Raw genomic sequence first — 27,855 nt, forward strand, 5'->3', positions numbered from 1 at the left:
ATGCTTTCGTCACCAAAAATCGCCAATATAAATTCAAATTCCTTACAAACATTCCCAATTTCTGGAAAATATGAAGCATTAGACTCTGCTGTAAAACATCAGTAATAATTAAAAAATAGATATAGCATTTGTGAAATACCAGCTAGTTCGAGATATTTATGAACGAAAATTTACTTCTAAATAATCAAATACCGCGCTTTTTGTGCTAGGTAAACCAACGTCATAATTTCTGCACTGATAAAAATATTGTCGTGAGGCTACATATTTCGTGTCCTTAAAATACGACTCCGAATACGCATTTATCTCATATAAAGTTTTTATCCTTGTCGATAAACTTTTCGTTTTGCCCTTATAGTTAAGAGATTCAACTTAAAATTGGGTATCCTAAAATGAAAGAAAATAAATCTTCAAAATCTTCAAAATTTATGAAAACGTCTTTAAATTTGCATTTTGACTATTTTTTGTAGTTTTTTTAAAACATTTTGTTTTAATTATTTTTTTAATTGAAACAAAGCATAACTTCTACTTATAGTCGGGTCCGAATTAGGAAATTTATATTGCCGTTATATTGATTTTAAAGGACTCTAAAAGCACATGATGGAAAGAATAAATTAAAGTTTGTTTCCTAGAATCACATACGAAAAACTTAAATTTAAAAGAAAATTGTGTTTTAAATATTGTCCTTACCTAAATTGAGTATCAAAATCATTAGTGTAACGACAAAATATTTGGAACCGGACAAGCTTTTTTACAATGTGTATTAGTGGGATATATAGTCCATATCAGAGATGAAGTCTGGTTAGAGGCCAAAATTTTAGGCCCGAGTCGTCATTAAATGATTTACAATTGCAGACAAATGTCTTAGCAGAGCTAAGTAAAATTATAAATTAGCGCTTGGCCTTTCAAAATAAAATCCTGTGTATGCTCTTTTGTAAGCACGGTTGCCACAAAAATTGGTAAATTTTTTACTGTTTGGTAGATTGGTAGAATTATTCATGTTTTGGTAGATTTTGGAAAATAGTCCTCTCCAGTTGAGAGGCACTTCACAACATCTCTATAGAAATAAAATTTTGACAAAATTTTTTATAGAAATAAAATTTTGACAAAATTTTCTATAGAAATAAAATTTTGACAAAATTTTCTATAGAAATAAAATTTTGACAAAATTTTATATAGAAATAAAATTTTGACAACATTTTCTATAGAAATAAAATTTTTACAACATTTTCTATAGAAATAAAATTTTGACAACACTTTCTATAGAAAAAAAATTTTGACAAAATTTCCTATAGAAATAAAATTTTTACAAAATTTTCTATAGAAATAAAATTTTTACAAAATTTTCTATAGAAATAAAATTTTTACAAAATTTTCTATAGAAATAAAATTTTGAAAAAAGTTTCTATAGAAATAAAATTTTGAAAAAACTTTCTATAGAAAAAAAAATTTTGACAAAATTTTCTATAGAAATAAAATTTTGACAAAATTTTCTATAGAAATAAAATTTTGACAAAATTTTCTATAGAAATAAAATTTTGACAAAATTTTCTATAGCAATAAAATTTTGACAACATTTCCTATAGAAATAAAATTTTGACAAAATTTTCTATAGAAATAAAATTTTGATAACATTTTCTATAGAAATACAATTTTGACAAATAAACAAATATAGCAAGAAATAAAAGTTTGACAAAATATTTTTGATAACATTTTTTCCAAATTTTGTTATAGATTATTTTTGTGGTTCGAGTGGCAACAGTGTTTGTAAGCCGTGGAATAAGAGGGAAAAACATCCGCAAATTTATGGAAATTCTCCACCAAATCCCCATAATTTTGCTAATATTTAGCATGGATTTAAATAAAGTCGTACCTCTATTGAATTATTGAAGTATCCGACTACAACACTAGTCTAACCACTGCCCTATATGCAAATGGTCGTAGTTTCAATCCTAGATTCGGCCAAACGCTAAAACATTGGTCAGCGTTAATTTGTTCCCTCTCTGTAAAATAGAAAGGAGAAGTTTCCCACAGTGGATTGAATAGTCTAATGGTCAGTTTCTCATCCTCCTAGTACATTTTTTATATGGGATCAACTGTTTTATCGACACGATAAATAATACCAACACACTGAAAAACTGGCCTAATTGAGCCAGAAATATTGTATTGGAAAGAAGCTCAGTAGAAAATGACGTCATTTAGATATACATACACAAGAATTGTCAAAAAATGTATAAACATACAAACATCGTCTAAATAGCATTGCTGATTCAATGCTATTTAAATGAACACAATTGTTTATACAAACGGACAGACAAAGTGATTTGCGTTATACAAAATGCAAATTCAGAAATAAAATAAAAACAAATTCAAATTCAGTCAGTTCAAGTCGATGGGCAAAGAAATCAGGCGTCCGATGAATTTTAAAATGATTGGTATACACACACAAAAGTAAGTAAGTACGATTTTCATGAAGCAAAACCAAGAGATTTTTGTGAGAGGCAATATGCGCGCGCACAATGTCTCCACGAACCGGGAGGGCGAAGTGAACTCTCAGTGATTGCCTATGCAGCGACCAAAAAAGGGGCTGTTTAAACAGGAACGGCGAACTCATTTTAATGAAGGACAACACACCACACCTCTCACATAAAATCCATGGCACGCATCGTGTGTGTAGCACAGGCGGCGACAAACGAATCAACAGCTCACACCCTGTCACACGCATATACACAACCAACCACAGCAACAACAAGACACAACAATAAATTCGTGTTCAATCGTTTGACTTCGTCAGCTAGCCGAATGTGCAATGCCCGGAGTGGAACAGCCAATCAGTGGTGAGTACGAATACAAAAGGGGTAGGCTTTGCTGTATAAGATATGGCGGGAGGCATCACTTTTCATTGAACCAATTCGAGGTGTGTATGAGTGTGTGTGCCTTGTGTTTGCTCTCTTCGAGTACATTTGGCCACGAGAGCGAGTGGGAGAGTATTATTGACGAGAAATACAAATGCATGAGCAAATGAAAGAAACAAAATGACATACTCACACACTTGCACTCTGACTGAATACAATTGAAAAGCTACGAGCAGAAACTCATTTACGGCAAAGAGTAGCCAGCACAGTCTAATAGGAAATGAGGCAAACACAGTTCGCTGTGCTTAGCTGGCGAAAAATCCCAATTGCGCCCGTTAGTCTGTGGATAGTGCTGCTAAAGTTCGGTTAGACGGTCGGTGGAAATTTAAACAAGGTTCGCCGTTTCGCGTTCCCCACTTGACACAAACAGAAGAAGAAGTAATCTCACTCAATTGTGTTATTGTTGTTGCTGCTGTATTTTCATCGTCATGCAATTGTGATTTTATTTTTTTTTCTAAAAGAAGAAAAACAAATACAAAAAGAAAAAAACGGCAAATCGATTTTTTGCGTGCTTACACAATTTTATCGTAAAAAAAATGAAGTGAAAAAAGAGAAGTGCCAATACAAGTGAAAAAAAAAAAACAAAAACGTTGGAGAAATCAACGTAAATTTTCAGCAAAGCAAAAAACACAAACAAATGACAGCAGCAGTAGCAGCGGTAAAACCAGCAATATAATAATGGAATTTTGTTAAAAATCAATAAATCATTCCCTGCAAAGCAAAAAAACAAAATAATAATAAAAGTTAGTATTGAAGAAAAAGATGAAGCATAGGTTATGCCGGCTTCGTTATAAAGCAAAAGAAACGAAAAAAACGAAAATATGGAAATTTTTACAGTCATTCAAAAATATAGTGGTTGTGCTATGAGGAAAACTTAAGTTTCTTCTTCTTTAAAAATCGCCCTTTTTACTTCCTTCCTGTTTTTCTCATTTCCTCTTTATGTATTCGTTTATTTTTGTTTGTGGTTTATTTTGTTCAAATGAAAAGAAAAATAACAACAACAACAAAATCGGTGGCAATCAAAGCAATGAAGGGAGAGTTTTAAGCTCAAGCAAAGAAGACGGACGACAGTGTCGTAAAAATTTCACTTTGTTTCTATTCAGAAATAAACAAAAAACAAACACCAACAACAAACACAATAAACATGAAAAAGAGTACACTGTGTTTTTCGCCTTATAAAAATTTCTCTAAAATTGTCTATTTCGCCCCGGTAATGTATGTACGCGTGTGTGTTCATCGGATACGTTATACGTATGCCTATAGTGTTGTGGTTGTGGGATGTTTTGGGGTGGTTGTGTGGCTATTTTCTTTGGTTTGTTTTTCTGTTGTCTTATAGTGAGAGAGTATGGCTACCCAGAGAGAGAGAGAGAGAGTGAAATTTGTTTTGATGAAGAAAATTTTATTATACAGGGACACGTGACATTCGTCGTGGTAAGCGATTCTTATTCTCATTCTCTCCGAATCTCTTCACAGCTCTTGGGAGCTCTCTATGGTATGGGGGTACCGAATCTTGCTATCGTATTGGAATTTAAACTTCAACATCTATTTTTAGGGTTACCAGACTCTTGTGCGTATCCATTTGTTTACATTAAGGCCAGTGTAAAAAAGCCGGTATGACCACGAATAAAAAATGGTTTATTGGAAGTGGAGACAAATACCTACAAACAAGAATTTCTAAATCAAAAGTGATTTTTTAAGTTCATGAATGTTAGTACATTTTATATTATGCTCGAAATTTTTTTTTTAATTTTAAATCTCCCTTTTGTATGGGAAGGTGATTTGCAAATCTCGAGAAAGCTGGATTTTCATAACAAAGAGTTGAACCTAATATTTATATGCTCTGAAGAAAACCTTATCCAGGGCAGAGATTTTGTCTTTCCTTCAGTAACTTTGATAATGATGATTCCGAGCTGAAGAAACGGCGGATTATTCTAAGGATACTTTTATGGCGCAATTTATATATAAATTCAGATTAAATTTAGATATAATGTACGCGATAACAAGAAAAAAGTCGTAATTCGTAGTTTTTATATCCTGCGCCACACTGTAGAACAGGGTAGTAAGTAAGAAGGAGACGAGATAGATACATAGTGTGTTTGGAAATGTTACTCAGGGCCGGACCCTGAGTCGATCTAGCTATGTCCGTCCGTCTGTCTGTCTGTGAACACATTTTTGTAATCAATGTCTAAGTCACAATTTTAGTCCAATCGACTTAAAATTTGGCACAAATATGTGTTTTGTGTCAGACTAGAACCCTATTTTAGAAGAAATCGGTTCAGTTTTAGATATAGCTCCAATAAATTTAGGAGACTAATCATTGAAATATCCATCACAGTCGTATGTATTTGAAGTAAGGCAAAGAATTACACTTTCAGCTAGACAGCGGCCTAAATGAGGTCTTTATTTTAAAGAAGCCGCATATATGGTTCGGCAACAATGCAAATAAATATTTTTTTATTGAATTTTTTAGCTGTAGTCATCTTACAAACAAACATACAAATTAGGGACAATTACGTAATATTAAAAAATACTTTCAGCCAAGTTGGCCTTAGTTCAACAAATATTTCTTTTTGGTAAAAGTATCCATTCTGTGGTCCAATCACCTAACTCTAAAGGCAAAAAACCTACAACGAAAACTATTCATTTTGGATCAAGTAAAAACACTTAAGGAGGAATTCGCATTCTTAAGACACGACATCTTTTACTTTGGCAATAATTTTTTCAGTGCGCCATACAAGGTTCTTGAAATCTTGCCCATTACAAGTGGCATTTTCTATGTTGGCGATATCTGGTCACCCATGTTACTCCATATCTAGTACAATGTGCGTCGAACCTTTTAAAGAGATGAAAGTTTCACATCGCAACAAATCTTAGCCAAACAACACCTACTCTCTGGCTCTCTCGCTCTTCCTCTTCTTAAATACTCTCTTTATCGAAAACCCCAAGTATTCATACTTAGTTAGTTTTTTAGGAGTAAAAGACAAATCGCGCGCGTTATTGTTTAGCTTTTTTGGCATTACATTCGTCGTTGTCGTCGTCCAAGAAGAAGAAGAAGAATGAGCAATAAAATAACGTAGTAAACATACAGAGCGATAGATACAAAAAAAAGGAAGACAACAAAATCCATAATAGATACACAGCAAATTTACTAACGAACAGCGAAACGAATGTTAGGTGGTTCGGTTGGTAGTTTGTTATATGGATAGATGGATGGATGGATCGTTGGGTGTATGGATAGATAGATGGAAGAAATGAAACGAATGAACAAAAATGGCTGAGACTGTAAAATTCTGTTTTTTTCGTCTTCATATTCAACGAATAAATGTGTGGATGGATGGATGAATAGCTGGTTGGCTTCTTGCCTAGCTATACATAAATCGCTTTTTGGCAAACTCAAAGTTATGTTCAACTCAGTTGAATTTTCTGGTGGCTCCCGAACTGGTTGCTGTGCCGGACAATCATTACAAATTATCCATCTCCGTGTGAATTCGGTAGTTCGGTGGATGCAACAACAATAACAAGAACACAGTAGTCCCATTCATTTCATGACAGAGAGATGACAGAGACAATTCTCTAACAACATCCCCATGTAAAGTGTCTGTTTGTTGTTTTTCTGTTTTTTTTTTGTGATGGCAAGAGAAGAGTAAATTGATTACAAAACTCTCCCAGTGGATACACATTTGTTGGGTGGTTAATGGGGTCTGTATAGGTAATTCAGTTGTGTGTGCCAAAAACAAAAATTAACAAGGATGCGGGATGCTAATGATGTAAATCAAAAACGTAACATCGTTGAAATGTGTAACAGTAAACATAACAATCCCCCTTCCCTCCCCACCCGAAAAGAGGGTAACACACGGAGCACCTCAATGAGAAGAATGTTACGATAAAAACAAAACTAAAAATTCACTTGAATATTCAGATACTCAATCATCCAATGTGTGTATGGGAATACAAACACATTTGCTGGCATGGTTTTTTATCGGTGTGATACACTTGTTTTGTTGGATACATTCGTTCGTTCGGGCTCACTCATTAGGGTCGGCATTTCAACAAAGTGAATTTTTGTTTGCCACTGTTTTGACTGATTCGCGGTCTATGTGTGTGCTTGTGCTCTGGCCTCTGCGTGTTTCTCTTCCACGCTGAGATTTATTGTGTGAGTGTGTCGGTGTGCCTAATGTTGTTTACTCGCAATTCAATAGACTTGAATGCGTATCGAGCGTGGTAAAACGATGATGAAGACAGAGGCCAAGATGAAAAACACAAAACCGACCACTAAAAGCCGGTGTACCAATTGTCTGGTAGTCTTAACGAAAGCGTAACGCCACAACGTGTAACAGCTAGTGTATCAATGAATGTGTGAACTCCAATGTTTGGCGGAAAAATGCGTGCACAAAAATACGAAGATGAAGACAAAGTCGACAATAACAACAACTGCAAACACGCACTTGTAACGAAGCCGGTTCTTTCGTTGTGAGCTTGCTTGACCGATCGCAGCAAAGACCAAGAATCACTGTAAACATAATTCACTTGCTCAGCTATACATTAACTCTTCTCCCTTGTTAGTGAGGTTTCTTTCGGTCCAAATGATCGATCGATTTGTGGTTGTTGAAGTCATATCTTCGTAAGAGATTTTCGATCACTGCCGGAATACGTGTTTGGAGGACCACAAAAAAAGCCTGTGTGAGAAAACACAACGAAGCATAAAATAATTATTTCTCACCCAGCAGCCAAATTGATGATTTTATGAGCTTCAATAATTGGCAAATTTTTGTTTGTTTTACAGCGGCGTCTATAAAAAAAATCAAGAAAAACTCGGAGTATTGAAATTTTGAAGGTACAATAATAATGCATGAACAAACATTCAGAGTGCTATAAAAACAAGTCCCCAGATGAGCAGTTATGGACAAATGGAAACTGCGGTCAGATGAACAGTCATGAGCAAATGTTGTATTTACCAAAGAGAACAATTGTTTCAAAAATGGATCAAGGGATGGCGTAGTGGATTTGTTTGGGAGCTCGGAAGGTATAAATTCCATATGAATATAGGTACGGCGGAGGGAGCCACCGTGGTGCAATGGTTAGCATGCCCGCCTTGCATACACAAGGTCGTGGGTTCGATTCCTGCTTCGACCGAACACCAAAAAGTTCTTCAGCGGTGGATTATCCCACCTCAGTAATGCTGGTGACATTTCTGAGGGTTTCAAAGCTTCTCTAAGTGGTTTCACTGCAATGTGGAACGCCGTTCGGACTCGGCTATAAAAAGGAGGTCCCTTGTCATTGAGCTTAACATGGAATCGGGCAGCACTCAGTGATAAGAGAGAAGTTCACCAATGTGGTATCACAATGGACTGAATAGTCTAAGTGAGCCTGATACATCGGGCTGCCACCTAACCTAACCTAACCTAGGTACGGCGGACAGATGAATGGCTGTAAGAGTTAAATCGAAATGGACTGCAAGATTGCGAACCTTTTCGTATTGTCAAAATATCTGGGCTTGCTAGATGAACGGGATTCGCCTATATTGTCCCGGAATTTAAAAAACTACAATAGCATATTTGGAGAAATATTTCGACTTTCATGAAACATCAAAATATTGATGATTGATATAAAATGTTCGCTGTCATAAAATATGACTGTTTTTCCTTGTCCTTACAAGTCCCGGAATGTACTGCGCAAAGTCCCGGACTTCGGAAACCATCATCTGGAAACCCTAACTACATGCGGTATAATTGGAGAACGAAAAGTCGAAAGAATCCACTCTGGTTGATTTGTAAACGAATGGTCACAGAATGAAGACTAAGACAATAATAAGACTGTAAACAAACGAATTACAATCATATATACTTTTAGAAGAGAGTAAAAGAAAATTGAGCATCTCTCGTCGTTTTTTAAGTTTGACATCTAGCCCTTGAAGAGAGTTCGTTGAGCTAAACATCGAATCGGGTACCACTTGTTCATCACGCTGAACCGCTATGGTGCAGTGGTTGGTATACCCTCCTTGCATATAAAGGGTAATGGGACCAAACACCAAAAAGTTTTCAGCGGTGGATGATCCCCTCCCAGTAATGCTGGTGAAAGTCTGAGTGTGTTAACGTTTCTTCTATGAGTGGTTCTACCGAAATATGGAACGCCGTTCGAATCCGGCTACATAAAGGAGGTCCCTTGTGATTGAGCTGAACATATAAAATCGGGGAGCACTCAGTGATTAGAGAGAAGTTCGCCACTGTGACATCGCAACGGACTGAAATATCGGGCTGTCACTATACCTGAACTATACTAATCACGCAGAGAAAGAATATGATAGATTCAAGCGAACAATGTTGTAGTTCGATGGCGAAATGGAAAATTTTTGGAAAACATTGTTTACTTGTCTAACATATGCAAGTTTGCCAAAATCAAATGCATAACTTCTAAGAAAGTAACATGGTTGTGACAAACATGATATATGTTCTCCGTCCTCTTTAAACATGTTTGAGGTGATCTCTAGGTGATAAGAACGGAAGTTCTTAATCTGTGATATCCCAATGGGCTGAGTTGAGCCTGCGACTGTAAGCTAAGTTTGATCTTTCTCTCCCTTCTAATTCTTGTACTTATACTACATTAAATATTTTTGAGAACGCATTATGTTCATATGGAGTCCTTACGATGTTCCATCCTTTCATGCCTTCTTTATTTATTCACTACGTTAATAGTCTCCTCACCCAGTAGATGTGAGTTTCACCGGATTTTTTCTCCTTTATTTCATTCCACTTGGGAATATAGGGCATTTACAAGAAAATTCCATTCTCTTCTGTTGTGTGACAAAATCTAACTTTTTCCACGACATATTCAATCCGTTTAGTTCCATGGAGACTTATCTTCACCATGTGTTTCAGGGCCGTCGTGAGCGTCTGGGAATATAGGGCATTTACAAGAAAATTCCATTCTCTTCTGTTGTGTGACAAAATCTAACTTTTTCCACGACATATTCAATCCGTTTAGTTCCATGGAGACTTATCTTCACCATGTGTTTCAGGGCCGTCGTGAGCGTCTGGGGGTCCTTGGGGCTGTTCCTGAAATGTTTGGCTAATCTGTGTTCTATCTACTTCCATTTTCATGTTCTATTCCATAATTCCGAATGTGACATTTTATTTTGCCATAAGAAGTGTTACGTAGGCATCTAGAGATGAAGACATGCAGGTTCTGAGTTGTTGTGGTTGCTCTCCCATAGAGAAGAATAGGAAGCTTTCTAAGCCGATAGCCTGGCTGGTTACTTTTTTAGTTATACATTTATTATAATTTGTAATTATTATAGAAATTTTAATAACTAAATAAAAATACGCAGGTTCGTTTTAAGCGACAGATGTTTTGACGTCATTTTCCTGTTTTAAGTGACAAATATTTGATGTTAAATCTGTAAATAGTAGTTCCTTTCAATACTCTGCTATTCATATCTGATATATTTGGTAACATATTTACATATGTCTTTAATGCCTTATTAAATTCATTGCCTTCAAATATGTTGGTCAAATAATCTGCAGAGCAAAGACTTACGTACTCTTGTACTCAATTCTTTATGCCAGATATTTCGACCCAAAAGGATTGATTGGATTAAAGTTTGAATAGATGGAAGGGCAATTAAATAGTCATTGCCGGGTAATAATATTTTGGTAGTTTGAAAGAGTCTTGGCCTGAAACCAAACTCCTCTACTCTGTGGTTCTTAAACATGCTGCAAAATTCTTATGTTAATGCGCCAGGATCCAAGGCTGACTTGATTACATGGCATTCACATCACGTTTCACAGTTCATTACTCCCCATATGACATTTGAACTGTTGTTGCATGCTCAACCAATTTTCGATGTTCATGCTTTCGCACATGAGTATTCTTATTGGTCTTTTCTGTGGAATGTGGGATTGTGGGGGAATTTTCCACGTGTTTGCTAGCTACAATCAAGCATGTGATGAACAGAGAAGTACATTATTCTTTGGAATATCTATTTTTTGAGTAATTTAAAAGAGGTTAGACTTGACTGCATTTTATTGAAGTTAGAAGTGTGGTTTGGTTGAAGGTGAAAATTGAAACGCACCACGTGCATCATACCCAATTCAATTTCCAATGCAAAGTTTTAATGAAATAAATTAGCTTGATTTGAGTTTTGTGGGAAGTTCGGTGAGACTTCATCTCTCCCTCTCTCTCTCTCACGCACACACACACCATATACCGTAATATTAAATGCACAAACCCATTTCATTTATGACTCTGCTAAAGACCAATTCGTGAGTTAACGGTTAAAGTTTCACAGTTCTACTCCAACTTTACTAGCCACTACTATACTCCCTCCCTCTCCTCTGGCCATGCTAAAGTGGTAAAGTTGAAGTGCTGTTTCTGTTTCGTCGTCGTCGTTGCTTGCCTGGTTTCATGGTGGTGCTGTTTGCTGCCGGCTTCTGCTTTGCGCTGATGGTAAAATAATGACTTTTGACATCATTTTTCTTCGTTTGCGTCAGTTTACAACTTAATTATGACTTTTGTTAATTTATTTGAGCTTCTTCTTTAACTCTTCTGTTTGAAAGTGTTATTGTCCGGGAATTTCTTACTCCGAAAGTCATTGGGCTTGTCTTGTTAGGTCTTTTTAGTTTTTGTTGCTGGAGTTTCTTTCTTGCCTTTAAGTTGAAGTTATAGTGTGAGAAAACAGAAATATGGTCTACCTGGGGGGCTAAGTGGGGTCACCATAGAATTTTCCGGAATATCATATTTAGGCAAAGACCGGTACAAAGTTCATGGTTTGCAGGTGGAAATCAAGAGTGTAAACAAAGAATAAAGATACGGTTTGAGGGAATGGCCCAAAGTTTTCTTCCTCTAAACTCAGATTGTAAAGAAAAGTAATCATGAACATTTTTGGCTAGTGAAACATGAGTTGGTTTATTGAGAGTTTTAGCTCTACAAAAATAATCATAACATGCTCTAAGTTAAGGGAGGTCCGTTTTTACGACGACGTAGGTTAGGGTAGGTACTGTGGCAGACCGATATTTCAGGCTCACTTGGACTATTCAGTCCGTTGTAATACCACAGTGATGAACTTCTCTTTTATCACTGAGTGCTGCCCTATTCTACGTTTAGTTCAATAAACTATTACAGCTGTCTCATCTTCTCTTCAATGCTCTAGAGGACCTCTATGTGTTTCTACTCTTCTCTAAAATAAAAAAAAAAAACAAAAACGATTGTAGACACTCTTAGTACTGTCTTCCGCTTCACTCTGTACCCATACGCTTGTAGCTCGACCTATTGTAATACGACAGTTGGCAAACCTTTCTCCTATAAATAATTTCCACCCGATTCTACGTTGGGCCCACTTTCGACCCAACACCAGCAACTTTTTCAGCGGTGGTTTATGCCCTCTCAATAATGCTTGTCTACATTTCTGAGCTTCTCTAAGTGACCGTCACCGTAATGTTAAACGTCGTTCGGACTCAGCTATAAGAAGGAGTTCCCTTGTCAACGAGCTTTACATAGAATCGGGCAGTACCTATTCATTGATAAGAGAGAAGATCAATTCTGTGGTATCCAAATGGACTGATTAGTCTAAGTGAGCCTAAAAAACGCGCTGCCACTGTACCTAACCTAACCCAAAACCTTTAATTGTCTATCTTTGTAATATTTTTAATCCCTATGCCTTATTCCAACTAAAACCGCAAGCTCTTATTACTGTGTCCGGTGAATTGTTTTTAATTTTCCTTTGGTGTTATATTTCATTTTAGAAAAATTAACAAATTGAACGTGGCTTGTGCAATCATAAAGAGGCTCTAGGATAAAATACAACCACAACGTTATGCAAGTTGTAATGCAATCTATAAACAAATCTACTCTAAATGCAACTACGTTAAACGGTTCCTCCTCCACCATTAATTTTAATGCCAATACAAAGGAAAGAAACACGGAAGGAAAAATGGATCGATTTTATCCACCAAAACCAAAAATCAATGCATTCAATGATTTATTCAAGTGCCAACTGTGTCAGGGTTACCTGATTAATCCGACAACGATTGATGCCTGTATGCATACATGTAAGTACCCACATTTGTTTGGTAAGAAGACTAAACCCTCTTTTTAAGAAATATCTTCGTTCAAGATGGACCCTTGTTTATTTTTATTTCGTAATGTTCATTCATTTTAGATTGTCGTAGTTGTATAGTCAAACATTTGATGGAAGATGAATATTGTCCCCAGTGCAAGGGAAATGGTGGCAAGGCTTTAAGTCTATCCAATTTAAAGTAGGTCTAGATTTAGCTTTGGAAGATTACAAGATTATTTGTAGGACCTAATGGGATTTAGTTTTAAACTATGGTAACCCTTATGTTTCTACTATAGAAATCACTAGGAGTGCCCTGAAAAAAGTTGTACAAATAATCTTGTTATCTGAAAGCCCTCTAGCATCAGGAAATTTAATAGGTAGTTGTCTTGCTTTTCTTTTTTCCCTCCATTAAAGACCCGATAGCGTTCTACGTTCAATCATATACAAATTGGTACCTGGTTTATATCAAAGAGAACGAGATCGTATAGTGCAATTTGTAAATAATACCAAAAATGAAGGCCACCAAACAGGTTCCACTTCGTCCTCCAATGCGAGTACAGATCCCCTTTCCCCATATCTGGAATATGATGAAGAGTTCATTACAGCCAGAGATTCGATCAGTTTGTCCATGGAGTTCCATCCCTTTTTGGCCAGTCAATGTGATGAGGCCGATGTACCGCCAGTAAGATATCTCAAGTGTCCGGCCAGTCTGAAGATCACCCATTTGAAACGTTTCCTTTGCTCCAAATTCGACATTGATCCCAGTAATAGAAGGGTGGATATTGAGGTTATCTATGATGATGAAGTTTTACCCAGTGATTTCTCTTTAATGGATGTGGCCTATTGTTATCAATACAAAGGGGTAAGTAATGAAAGAATCCCATCCAAATGTAGGATCCTTACAACGCTAGATAGCTCCATAACTCATTTGTCAATCTTCCATTTGCGCTTTCTTTTCTTCAGCATTCCCCTCTTAGGTTATTCTATAGGATTTTGATTTACAATGAGGAGAATATTCAGCCTACCCACAGTAAGGAGAGAGTTGAGGATCAACCCAAGGCTAAACGAGTGGAACCACCATCTACTAAGGCAGATAAATCAAAAGCCAAGATATCCGCAGATGCTGTGACCAAACTATCCTCACCCTTTATTGCTCCTAATCCTCCCACCTCTAGCAATACCACTTCGACTAAAGTGAAAAGCCACAAGTCATCCAGCTCTAAGCAAATTCAAACCTCCTCTATCTCTAGTACACAACCATCAGTAAAAATGACCATCTCATCGCGACCAGCAGAATCAAAGAAAACGGTTTCAAAAAAATCCTCCCTAGGGGAAGAGTTTACTATGCCCACCACTACCACCAGTGATTTTAAGTCGTTACGAAGTAATGACATACGCTATAGCCATTATGCGGTAACAGCTTCGACAACAGCTCCCGCCTTGTCCGCAGCTTCAACTACGGTAACAACCAACGCTAAAGTCAAGGTTAAACCTGCTGCTGTGGTGAAAGAGGAGAAATCATCATCGAAATGTGATATTGTGGTAAGCATTCCCCACAATCAAATGCAAGATGAATGGGATACCAAACCTTTGTCCCAATTGAAGACGGCTAGCAAGAAATCACCAAATCCTCCACCTGCTGCACTAAGCTCCTCCACTGTAGTGGAGGATACAAATACCACGAGCAACAGTAAGAAGGTGAGGAATGTCCCAAAACTCAAGATTGAATTGAATAGCTTGAAGACCAAGTTGATAGAAAAACCCAAATCAGCAGATATTCGATTGGACTCACTGGTGATCAAGCACCATAAACATAGGAAGTTTTCACTGGATGAGCCAAAGCCCGTATGCAATGACAAGGTGGACTTGGAAACCTATGTCAAGAACATAGGTTTAAAGCCCATTGAGGCACATGCCACTCCAACTACTCCTCAGACTCCTATGGATACAGAGGTTTCAGAAAAATTCACACCAAATGCCTCGCCTCGATCTTCATGTTCCTCTTCGACCACATCATCGTCGAATGGGTATCATCATGTGATGGGAGAAGTCACGAAAACCTCACACAAGAAACGCAAGAAGAAACATTCGAAGGAGCCGCGTGATTCTAAGCGCAAGAAAATGCATGCCGAAATCTCCTCCCAACCGGCCGATGAAAGTCTAAAGATGAAGGTTAAATTGACACCCCCATTGAGCATCAAACCTTCCAAGTTAGAGAGCAAGAAATCACCTCATTCATCAGAAAAATCATCTGAAGGATTTTTCTTTGCCAAGCCTCCAAAGTCACCACCTGAATCGATGAAGATTAAGGTTGCATTTGAAGACCAAAAACAAATTTCGCACTCTGAAAAGCCTAAGGAAAAGTCTAAGTCGTCGTTGGATAAGAAACCCAAGGATTCTCAGAAATTACAGCCTTTGACCATAAAAACTTCATGCTTGGATTTCGAGGACGATGATGATATCAGCATACCTGACATAGCCTCTTCATTGTCCCTCAGCAAACCTCTCACGAATTTAAAGGAGTCCAAGTTACCACATTCTCCTCCTTTACCTCCTAGTCTCTTTAAAACCACACCTCTGACTTTTTCAACCTTCACACCCAATGTGGTAACTGTGGCCAAATCTAAGCCAGAGGTTGCACCTGCCAAACCTGCGAAGGATAACAAAACCGTGCAACCTATACGTATGAAACCCTTGGCTCCAAAGCCTATGCCCCCAGCCAAACAGTTACCCATGCCGATGAAACCACCACAATTCGCAGTTCCTAATCTACCCAAATTGATGGCTTCAAACTCTGCCAAATTCCCTAACTCTACGCCCTCGTCTATAGCCTCATCGGCTAGCAAGCAAATGGGGAATTTACTAAAGCGTTCAGCCTCCATGGATGAGGGTAAAACGCCAGCGAAGCAACTCAAATTGGAAAAGCCTCATCAGATTACGGTGAGTGCCTATGGCAGCAATCTGCAAGTGACCAAAGTTGAAGTACCCGCTACACCTACATCGTCTACAGCCAAAGCCACCTACGAGATACCTCTGTATTCTCCCCTTTCGGAGTCGTACAATCCAAAATGTTCGTTCACGGTAGGTTCTTCCGGAGGCACTGGTGGAAGATCTCAGACAGCCAGTTCTGGACCCATAAGTAAGCCACCAATGTTTAGCAGTGGACCGAGTCATAAAAAGCCAGAGAAGGAGTTGCCTAAACCAAAAACCCCAACAACCACCAGCATTTCCAGCAACAGTTCAAGCTATGGGTCAAGCAAAATATCGCCCGTAATGGGACCACCCTTGGGTAAATTGAACACTGTGGTTCCAGCCTCACTGAAATCTCCCCCTGTTACTACTCAAAAAACTCTTTCGCCTACAGTGTCGCCTTCTATGGGAATGGTAAATTGCCGACCTATTCTTCCCCAAACATCTGAAAAGAAAGCAGAGAACCTTGTACCATTGAATCCACTCAAAGTTACCAGCAATGGTCCTGCGGAAAAGACCACAAGTAGCTTGCGACAATTTCGCCTTCCTTCAAGGGACTCGGGACAGGATATTTTGGATTTATCATCTACTACGAAATCAACAAATGGCTTACCAATGCCAGAGAAAAAGGTTGCTGGCCCCATGACCAATGTAAACATTCCCACATCTCCACCAACGACGCCCCGTTCATCCTTAGAGTTGGCTTTGACGAAAATCAAGCAAAACATCAGCAACAATAATCATCAGGAGAGTAAAGTGAATTCGTTGGATCTAAAGCCTAACTCGGATGACTTGCAAAACCTGCATTTGCTTTCCGAGTCAGCAACAGCCAGAGAGAAAATTGCCATAACATCTGCCTCCACTGTAACAGCCACATCCTCGCTCTATGAAAAGGCGAAAATCAATCAAAATTCCCTGGTTAGACAACAGAATGCTTCAGTGCGCAGTATACCAAATCCTTCGGCCTTGGCATTTCGCAATCATCAGCCCGCCAACAATATTCCCATGGTAACCATAGCTGCCCCTCTGGTTTCAATACTCAATAATGCCGATGCAGATAAGTCCCTACTATCGAAACAATCTTCGACACCCCTCTCACCACTCAATACAATGCCTCAAAGTCCCAACTTTACTACCTCCGCACGCAGCACCTCCAATGCCACACCGCTATCCACCAAAAGGCATACCTCCATTGATCAAGTGGCCGCCAGTTTGAATATACGAGCAACAGCGGCCGCTGCTGCTGAAGCTACAGCCAAATCCAATCTAAAACAATTAGACGAGATGGCCGTCGTTACATCAACATCATCGTCATTAGCGGAAACCAATGGGGCAGGAAGTAAACTAAAGCAAATAAAACAGGAAACATTGGAACCAGCCACAACAACACCAACAACAACACCCACCCATACACAAAACCTTCAACAACAACAACAACACCAACAACCCTCATCTACAGTTCAGTCTGTGGCAGCAACATCCTCGGAGATTGTGGAAATTAAAAAAGAACCTGAAGATAGATTCTCGGATTCATCAGCGTTGGCAGATGAACAACGAGACCATGTGAATGCTCTCTTTGCTACGACCAAGAGTAGCTTAGCAAATAGCTCTGGTATGACGTCCATAACAATGCCAGTGGCCTCGTCACTGGTGTCGAAGGTTGAAAATCTTGTGACGTCAGTGATTAATGTCTCAACACCCACATCCAGTCGATTGACCACAAGCAGTGCTGCGGGATTTTGAAGTTTCAGTCGTCATTAGCAGCAGAGCATATAAGCCAGCAACATTACCGCAACAACGACAAAAGGTAAGTGAATGACTGGGTGGGGGAAAAACTGTCTAACAAAACGTAGAGCTCTTTAAGTTTTCATGGATATTAAAAACGCCTCTCTTTTGGGGTTTTATATTAAACCGCAACCTAATGGTGTAGTTACGGTCTAAGGCTTTCCATCTGTGCTGGAAATAAAGATTGTTTGAGGGAATAGAGGAGGTTAGCGTAATATTTCTATTGTTCTTAGTTGAATGACACTACCTTTTTCATATTTCAATGAAAGTAATTTGATTAATGTATGATGAAATATGCCATGAAATGTATATGATCCCAAAGTATATTGGGATCCCAAATCCCAAGAGGTGAACAAAAAAAACATTTTTCTAAATTAATTTTTTTAAATCTTCGTGTGGAAAATATTTCTCTTTTCTAGAAAGCCAAAAAATGTTAATCGAAATTTGTATAAATTAATAAATTAAATTTGTATAAATTATAAATTTAAAAAAAATCTGCATACTTGCTAGTAACAGTAAAATTGTCTTCAATATAAAAAAGCAAATGAAAAATTCAGAATTTTCTAGAAATCTTAATAAATATTAATGTACTATAAAATTTTTATTCCATAATCTAAAATTGTTGATATGTTTCTTTTATATTATAATTATTATTCGATTTGTTTATACGGACTGAGAATATTAAGAAACTTGATTAAAAAAGTACTCAGTTTGTTCTCTAATTTTTGTAAACGTTTTTCTTCAAAAAGTCCCCAAAAAATATCTTATTAAATTTTACATATGTTTTAATTTTTTAAAAACCAAGTAAATATGCCACGTTTTGTTTTTGCGGCTGGTTTTTCTTTTTTATTCAATAATATTATACAGAAAAATATATTTTTTATTTATATCTCATATTGTTATATTCTTCAATTTATTAATTTTTTTATAAAATTTTTATTTAGATTATTATTTAAACCTCTCAGTGGTTACACAGAATAAAATTTCACGAAAATTTTTCCAATTAAAATTTTAATTGAGTTTTAAAAAATATTCAATTAAAAATTTAATTGATTCGACAAATTTTTTTAATTGAAACAAAAATCAATCACAAAAATTAATAGTATCAATTAATTTTTTAATTGATACTATCATTTCTGTGATTGAAGACATTTCAATAAAAAAATTAATTGGATCAATTAATTTCGTGATTGAACCAGAAAAACAATTTTGTGTGTGAATTTTGTGACACTCTGTGTCAGCTAGTTTCTCAATGAATTTTTTGATTATAAATTTACTGCGTTCACAGAAAAAAATTTCACGGAAATTTTTCCAATTAACGTCTTAGTTGAGTTTTGAAAAATATTCAATTAAAAATTTAATTTATTCCACAATTTTTTTAATTGAAATAAAAATCAATCAAAAAATTAATATCAATTAATTTTTTAATTGTATCAATAATTTTTTTAATTGACTTTCAATTAATTTTGTAATTGATACCATCATTTTTGTGATTGAAGACATTTCAATTAAAAATTAATTAGATTAATTAATTTCGTGATGAAGACAAAAATATTTTTTGTTTGTTATATATTTGATATTCTTTTTAGATTTGAAATCCTTTTTCATAAGACAAATGACAGTTGAAATCTATTTAAAGTGAATTTTGGAAGTGTATGAGTTATTAAATTAGCTTCAATAAAAAATAGAGGACTCCTGGTATTTAAATTTCATTTTGGATGTTTGTTCAATGATTTATTTAGGCAAAAGCCGACTATCACAAAACTTTTTTTCAGAAATTTCAAGGTTAATTTACTTTGGATTGAGTGAAGTACCCGAATTTATTGTGATAATTGGTTGAAAGTTTAGCTGCAAGTTGGAATGTGCGTTTAGCTGATGAGGAATGTGGTATTTTCGAAACGGCCGTCCATCCAACAATTTTGCAGTCTACAGGGCTTTGCCCAAATAAATTTGACAAACATAGTTTTCCTCTGTTGGTTAAGCTTCCCTTGTAGTTTAGTCAACTCATCAAGCTGAAATCAAAACAACAATAATGATTGAAGAATAAACTAACAATAACAAAACAAATTAAAACAAAATGTCAAATCAAATCAAATTTAATAAAATAAAATAAATTATTTAGAAATTTTGATTTTATTCGATCTTTCTCAAGCTTGAGATTGATTAATTATTTTCTATTGGATACAATAAATTATATTAATTTAAATTTTAGCTCTGCTGACTTATTTTTTTTAATGTAAAGCAAAGTGTATTCATAACAATATATAAATTATACTAATAATATATCTAACTGTCATAAAAAAATAATATTTCGCATATAATGTTTTCATTTATTTATTTTCATTTATAGGCGCATTATAATCCATAATGCCTGGTGTTATGAATATGGCAAAACATTCGGCATAGTTGAATCAATGCAGTGGCACTGAGTGCATTGCAATGCAATAAAATGAATGTTGTAATTTAACCCCCTCCCCTCTCTCGCTCAAAAACCCCACCTTAAATGGCCCAACGCAATCTAAATAAAAGCCCTAGTCTAGTAGATTGAATGTACACGAGAGTAGCTTCCCTTCGCTTCGAAAATTCCCCTTATCATCGTACACACAAATAAGAAACAAAAAATAGCGAACACCACGACATTGCATAGTCACAGATACAGTGTTGAGTGCACTGGCTCTGGTCTCTTGAGAAAAATATGTACTACACTTGATGAGACAAAGAGAGAGAGAGAACAATTAGAGGGCATTGCAAGAAAAAAAACCGCAACGAAGGAGAAAAACAGCAACTGATTTCAATTCCAAAAGAATTGCAAAATCGCAGACATATTGACATCATGCGATATGCAAATAAACAAATAAACACCACACACAGCAAAACTGAAACAAGGCAAAAAAATTATAATAAATATAAAAAACAACAAACTTAAGACAAAAGCAAAAAAATTCAAAACAAAACGTCACCATCATCATCATAATAAATAACAAAAAAAAAAAATAAATAGTAAAGAGAAGAATGGCAAAAAAGAATGACTCCAAACGGCTGATTTAGCGTCAACAAATACATTTCCATAATGAGCTGCCGAACCCCTCCCTCACCATTTTCGGTGGCTGAAAACCTAACATAAAAAGTGAAAATGAACAGGGGAATTTGGAACACCTTCTCGTGTGCTGAACAAAATTGAGGTTGGTGCAAATTTCGGCCATGGAAAACGATACTGTCTCTAAGAGAGTTAAGGCTATGGAACGGAAACGGCAAACGTGAAATAAATGTTGGTTATCTTGAAATTCAAAGATAAAACTGCAAAATGGGAACGATCGCAAAATGGTAAGTACTAAGAAAATGATTTTCTCAATATAATTGATTTCGATATAAGATGATAGTATAGGTGGTTGATTGAAAGTTGTCGTCTTTAAATTATTCTAATATATAGAGGGTATATGCTCACAAAAAAGTAAAAGCAAAAATGAACTACCTCGTGCGAAAATTGAAGTTGGTTCACTTACTCCACATATTGAGATTTCTACAAAGCGTCGTTAAAACCAGGAACATTTAAGGCCCTGGGGTATTTTTTTTACCAAAATTTACGGAATTACACCCTCTCATAGAAGAAAAATAAAATGAAAAATTAAAGGACAAAATCAATGGCGCCAAATCGTGATCATTTTAACCATACAGTAGTTCATTCTTACTATTTTTAATACCTCACACACATTACACTTTCAAAATCCACTTTAACTAGATTTGAACTGTAATTTTCCTTATAAAAAAGGGATTTCAAATTAACTTTTAGTAGATTTCTAGCCTAATGTGAATGAGGCATAAGAAACGTACGAACATTTTCTTCTGATTTAGTTCATATTGAACTCTATATCCAAGTTTAGTTCATAAAAGCTTTGAGACATAAGGAAAATATCATTGGGCTGTGAAAAATTTCGCAAAAACTAATAAAATTTCACTACAAGAAAATAATTCTTTCCAATAAAAATAAGTTAAAATTAGCGTTGATTTAATTACGGATTTTTTTTTATCAGTGTGAGCTCGAGGACTCGCAACTTTAGGATCTGATATAAAAAATCTGAAAATACCAAGTTTCGGCGATAACCTACACCCAAAAGAAAAATACTTTGCTCTGGAACGAAATTTTAAACTAACGAAATTCCCCTTGGGAGCAACCGTGGTGCAATGGTTAGCATGCCCGCCTTGCATACACAAGGTCGTGGGTTCGATTCCTGCTACGACCGAACACCAAAAAGTTTTTCAACGGTGGATTATTATTTATCCTCAGTAATGCTGGTGACATTTCTGAGGGTTTCAAAGCTTCTCTAAGTGGTTTCACTGCAATGTGGAACGCCGTTCGGACTCGGCTATAAAAAGGAGGTCCCTTGTCATTGAGCTTAACATGAAATCGGGCAGCACTCAGTGATAAGAGAGAAGTTCACCACTGTGGTATCACAATGGACTGAATAGTCTACGTGAGCCTGATACATCGGGCTGCCACCTAACCTAACCTAACGAAATTCCCCTTTCTTCGGAAGTATTTTTTTTTTTTTTGAGAAAATCCGAATTTATGATAAGCGATTCAACGATTGTCTCTAATTTTTTTTACTAATTTTTAAAGAAAATATTTTAGCGTCAAAAGAAAACTTTGATTATCTAAAATTTCATTCCACAGAAAAGAAAATGTCTGAACAAAACAAAAAAAAAAAACAAAAACAAAGTTAAGGTGGGTATTACGTTCAATTTTAGCCGCTAAAATTGCAATTTTTCCGGTTACTTTTCTTTAATGATTCACTTTAAAGAAAATAAACTTTTTCATTGATGCTTTGGATGATTTCCCATCAGGTTACACAAAAATTTGACCAAAAAAGTTATAATTTTATTCTACTTTTATTTGCGATTTTAGCGGCTAAACTCGAACTTAATACCCACCATTACACTTAGCATAGACGAAATCGTACTAAATTAGCTTCGAAAAAGTACTTTTACAAATCAAAAGGTACTTTTTCCAAATTTGCTCTAAATCTTAAAAACCACTAGAATCAATTAGAAGAACTTTAATTTATAGAGGCAATTCAAGAAGTTTGAAAAAGGTACCAAATATTGAATATATTACAAAAGGTCAAAATTATAAACCTCCGCTAAGAGAAAATTATAAAATCAATGCTAAATTTATAAAAAGCTTAAAGATTTTATTATTTTATTTAATTTTTAAGTTCTCTTAAAAATTAAAAATTAAAAATTAAATTCATATTTAAAAAAAAACAATAAGGAAATACACAGCATGCATTTAGTTAAGCTTCCGGCTGTGTTATATTCTTTATATGCTTCAGATTGAAGGCACACTCGTCAACATCTATATGGGCTTTAGTTAATAGGAAACTCAAACAGATTGTTGATATGTTTAAATTAAAAACAATGTTGTTTTTTGTTTTTGTTTATTTGGGGAATGTCAGACAAATTGTATTTAATGAATATATATTTTAATTAAACAATCTTTTCATTACTTACATACATGTATACGGACATGAAAACACTCACTGCTTGTCCATGTGAACATTCCAACAAACAATTGATATGGAAAATATTTTAATATTTAATATGGCTATAAAACAAAACACGAAACAAAAATCTCCATATGTAAACTGGCATTTTATTTGAATGGAAATAAAGGCTACACCAGTCAACAAATTTTCTATTTCAATTTTTATTTTATAAATGAAGCTTTAAGATCTAATAATAGTTGGTCGTCCTTCTTAAATTTCATGGAAGTTATCCCTAAAACTCCATAGCCTTCTTTGATTTGTTACTTTCATTTGTAACCACAAATCCATGCAATCCCGTGTAAATATCATCGAAATGGTGTGACGAGAGGTGGTGGGTGAAATATAAGGTTGTTTGTGTCTATTTTTAAAATGCTTTTAATCAATAAAAACTGCCACAATACGGACACAGCCAAATGGAAATGTGGTAATGCAAAATAATCGAAAGATAATCATTGACGTTATTGCTACCATTTGCACTAGAGTGGTTATTAGGATGTAACGAAGAGTACGTATGATATTGGAATTAAATTTCCTTACAACTTTAATTGTTTTTAAATTAATAAAAAATTAATATCATGACTGTGCGTGATTGAAATAAAACTTGAAATTCGAGCGACGAAATCGTGTTTGTTGTTTAAAAGCCCTAGTGACCAACATAACCTCAGGAAAACAAGAAAAGCCTCAGACAGTTAGATGGTATACCCAGAGAAGGAATATGATCGCCTCAAACATATTTCAAGAGAAACATTTTATTGTATTATGGTGAACATGTAAGTTTTTTGTCGCAACCATGTTATTTTAGCGGAAATTATGTATCTAATCTCGGAGGTCATTTCATGTTTGGCGAGAAGACAACATTAATTATTGCGGCAAAAATGTTCCATTCATTTTTCTCCTGAAACATGTTTGAGGTGATCATATTCCTTCTCTATGTGTATATTCAGCTTAATAAGGAGAATGGTTCTATATGTACTTAGCCTAAAATAATAAATTTTATATTGTGGAAAAATGGCAATGAATTCAATTTAACAGATTTCGAATTAGGAGCCTTAGGTAGTTTTCGATTTTCGATAGAGTTTATTGCAAAATAAGCAGTTTTTGAAAATTAAATTTGCAACAAAACTTAATCCAGTATACCCTAGTTAATGCTTGCCAATGTGTGGTAATTGTACGATTTTCAATCTACATATAAACATGCCTATCCATATATTTTCATGAAAATGCCGGCATTTTCTCCGAGGACTGAATTGCCAGACGAGATATGTATGAGTGTATTTTGTAATCCCTCTGCAATAACCTTCTGACATGTTAACATTTTCATCCTGATGTATGAACTTAACAACCTTCAATGCAATATATCATCATTGTAGACACATATCGTCCACACCAACGTACAAGCAAGCACACAGACAAACACCATATGCAATACGCAATACTGTTGCTTTTGTTGCATTGGTACGAACTCCTCTCAGTCACTCATATCTGGGGTAAATGCATATCCCTACAAATGATAAACATGCTGTGAGATGCTTATACACACACAGGCACATTCATGCTTACATATCTCCCATTGACGTAGTACTTACTGCTAACATTCGTGTGCATATTTAAAAGTTATAATTCCATTCAAGTCCCTATCCATCTCCATTTACACACCCCCCACCTCCCACTGATGAGAGTTTATCATTTGTGTCATGCAATTTGTTTTTGTTGCCAAAACGTTTCGTATTACTGCACACTTGTTATTGAGGCTGACTGACTGCCGATGCTGATTATGATGATGTTGGGCTTTAGTTTGTGTTGTTGTTGTTGCTGTGGTTGCTCTTATTATTAAACAGTTCACAGTTCGTTAAATGCAAAACACGAAGTTCATTTGGATATCAACAGTAAAGTATACTAAAAACTATGTACTGGTGGGAGGGGGAGGTGGTACAGCAGCATTGGATGGTTTGTTGACATGTATGGAGATATGGGGAACATATAAACATTGTGGGTATGTGTGTGTGTGTGTTTGGATGTCGATAAAACGTTTTGTGATTTTACCACGTACAAAATAGAAGAAAACAAAAACATATGTAATGTGTCAAAACATTGGGATAAAGTGATTAATGCACGAATATCTAGTGAATTAAATGAATTTACTTAAATCTATAACAAGCTTTGAGCTTTGTTTTAGATAGAAATTCCTATCGGAAGTAGTTCAACGGGCGATTCATGTATTTTGCCATCGTTTTACGAAAGGTTGCACAGTGAAATGTGTGATAAGGACTTTCCTTTTTCAAATGCCTCCGTTGTTCGGTGATTCCAGTTAATGGTTCTCTCTTCGCAAGGTAGTCAATGAAATTTTTTCCATGCTTAACCCCAAATACGGTTGTCATAACGTTAGGAGCTAGTTCAACGTGCGCAGTCAAAATGCACGGAAAAAAGTAAACCTTTATGGAAAAAAATTAGCTCTAAATTGTACTCCACGTTTTCAAATTTCCAAAAGGCGTGGTTAAAAACAAGGGAAATGTATTGACCTGGTATGATTTTTAACTAACATTTACGAAAATATGCCTTTTCATAAAAGACAAAATGAACTAAAAGTAAAGACAAAGATATTGGCGGCAAATCATGACTACTTCAATTATAAAGTATTTCATTATTTCTATATTTGGAAATCGTGAGTACATCTTGACTTTGTTAACATTGAACTTATTTGTACGGTCTGTAAATTATCCACGTTTATTTATATCCACGTTTATTTCATAAACTTGTGCAATAAGGAAAATTCCATTGAGTTGTGGAAAATTTTGTAAAAAATAAAAAAGTTAATCTAAAACCAAATAGCTATTTTTTTTTCAATAAAAATTAGTCAATTTTGGCGTCATCCTCAATCCGTGGTTCCGTTTTGTAATAAGTGAGTTGCTGCGGGACCCTTTGCACAGTTTATTCATATCCAAATATTCGTGAATGATATGAATAAACTTATATTCGTTAAATTTTAAAATCGTTTTCTGGATTTTGTAAATGTTTTCGTTGGTCGAAATCTCATTCCAATCCCATTTTCATTAGGCGTACTGAGGAAAAGTCTGTCATCTTGTCTATATATTCATATATCAGTTAAGTAGTCAACTACTGAAAACCGTTCGGTCCACGTTAACTGGACTCGATATCAAAAATGTACCTTCTGTTAACTGGCAGTTTAAATCTATTGGATCTATATAAAAATTGAAATGGATGAAATGAAACCACACAGAAAAAAATTTCACGAAAATTTTTTCAATTAAAATTTTAATTGAGTTTAAAAAAATATTCAATTAAAAATTTAATTGTTTCAAAAAATTTTTTAATTGAAACAAAAATCAATCACAAAATTAATAATATCAATTACTTTTTTAATAGGATCAATTAATTTTTAATTGACCTTCAATTAATTTTGTAAATGATACTATCATTTCCGTGATTGAAGACATTTCAATTAAAAAATTAATTGGATCAATTAATTTCGTGATTGATTCAGAAATTTTTTTTTGTGTGTGCAATGACTGACAGATGGTCTATTTTCTAACTCGTTTCCAGTTGGGTAAAATAATAAGCCGATATGCACTAATAATTTGACTTCCAAACATCGCTCCGGATATAATAAATTGCTCATAAATATTATTACACTTTTTAAATAAAGTTCAGTAAATCTTCAGAGGAAATATTTTTAAGTTTAGGATTCCAACGGTCAATTTCTCATTTCCCATAAGAACGTTTTAATTAAACTGAAACGTGAAAAACTGTTGATTTTTTAATTCCACTCATTGGAATGTTGCAATGTCCCAAACATAATATGTTCTAACATACTTGTCCCAACCATGTTATACTAGTTTATGGTATAATAAATTGCTCAAAAATATTATTACACTTTTTAAATAAAGTTCATTAAAATCAATGAAGTCCAGTTAATTATTATTTAAATATAGACCATCCTAGGTGAAATAAACCCACTTCGACTTATTAGATTCCCAAATTATTATTTCTGACTATTATTGGAAAATTACTAAATGCTTTTTTGATCCAAGATCAACTTCCTCTACATGAATTCAATGAATATTTTATGGAATCAAGAAAGATCAGTCATGAATTAATTTCCGAAATCGGCACTCATCATTATTCTCTTCACATTCATTCAGGATTTATATTTTGTCTCTTTTGGGGATTGTGAAAAAAAAACGGCTGTCCATATTTGGATTGAGTAGTAACAAAACAATAAACTGTAAATTTTCAACCAAAGATACAGAGATGGAAAAGTAAACTAACATTGGCCGTAAAGTAGATAGAGAGGTTTTTACCTCACTATACACCGATAGAATTCTCTTCGTTAATTTTACGAAGGTTAGGTTAGGTTATGTGGCAGCCCGATGTATCAGGCTCACTTAGACTATTCAGTCCATTGTGATACCACATTGGTGAACTTCTCTCTTATCACTGAGTGCTGCCCGATTCCATGTTAAGCTCAATGATAAGGGACCTCCTTTTTATAGCCGAGTCCGAACGGCGTTCCACATTGCAGTGAAACCACTTAGAGAAGCTTTGAAACCCTCAGAAATGTCACCAGCATTACTGA

The 27,855-nt window shown here is 35.3% G+C and overlaps 1 protein-coding gene across 2 annotated transcripts in view; it reads left to right on the forward strand.

Annotated features, from left to right (window-relative positions):
• Nucleotides 1-3,209: 3,209 nt before the first annotated feature.
• The window catches only part of Su(z)2 (Suppressor of zeste 2), a 31,621-nt gene continuing 6,975 nt past the window's right edge, over nt 3,210-27,855 (forward strand). For both annotated transcript variants that reach the window (XM_075309456.1, XM_075309457.1), the window contains exons 1-6: nt 3,210-3,655; nt 12,650-12,955; nt 13,066-13,162; nt 13,378-13,825; nt 13,927-17,740; nt 20,069-21,042. In XM_075309456.1, coding sequence (XP_075165571.1) covers nt 12,721-12,955; nt 13,066-13,162; nt 13,378-13,825; nt 13,927-17,676 — 4,530 coding nt within the window. In that variant the 5' untranslated portion in view covers nt 3,210-3,655; nt 12,650-12,720 and the 3' untranslated portion in view covers nt 17,677-17,740; nt 20,069-21,042. The remainder of the gene's footprint in view (nt 3,656-12,649; nt 12,956-13,065; nt 13,163-13,377; nt 13,826-13,926; nt 17,741-20,068; nt 21,043-27,855) is intronic.

The sequence above is a fragment of the Haematobia irritans genome, chromosome 5 (assembly GCF_050003625.1).
Source record: "Haematobia irritans isolate KBUSLIRL chromosome 5, ASM5000362v1, whole genome shotgun sequence".
Lineage (NCBI taxonomy): Eukaryota > Metazoa > Arthropoda > Insecta > Diptera > Muscidae > Haematobia > Haematobia irritans.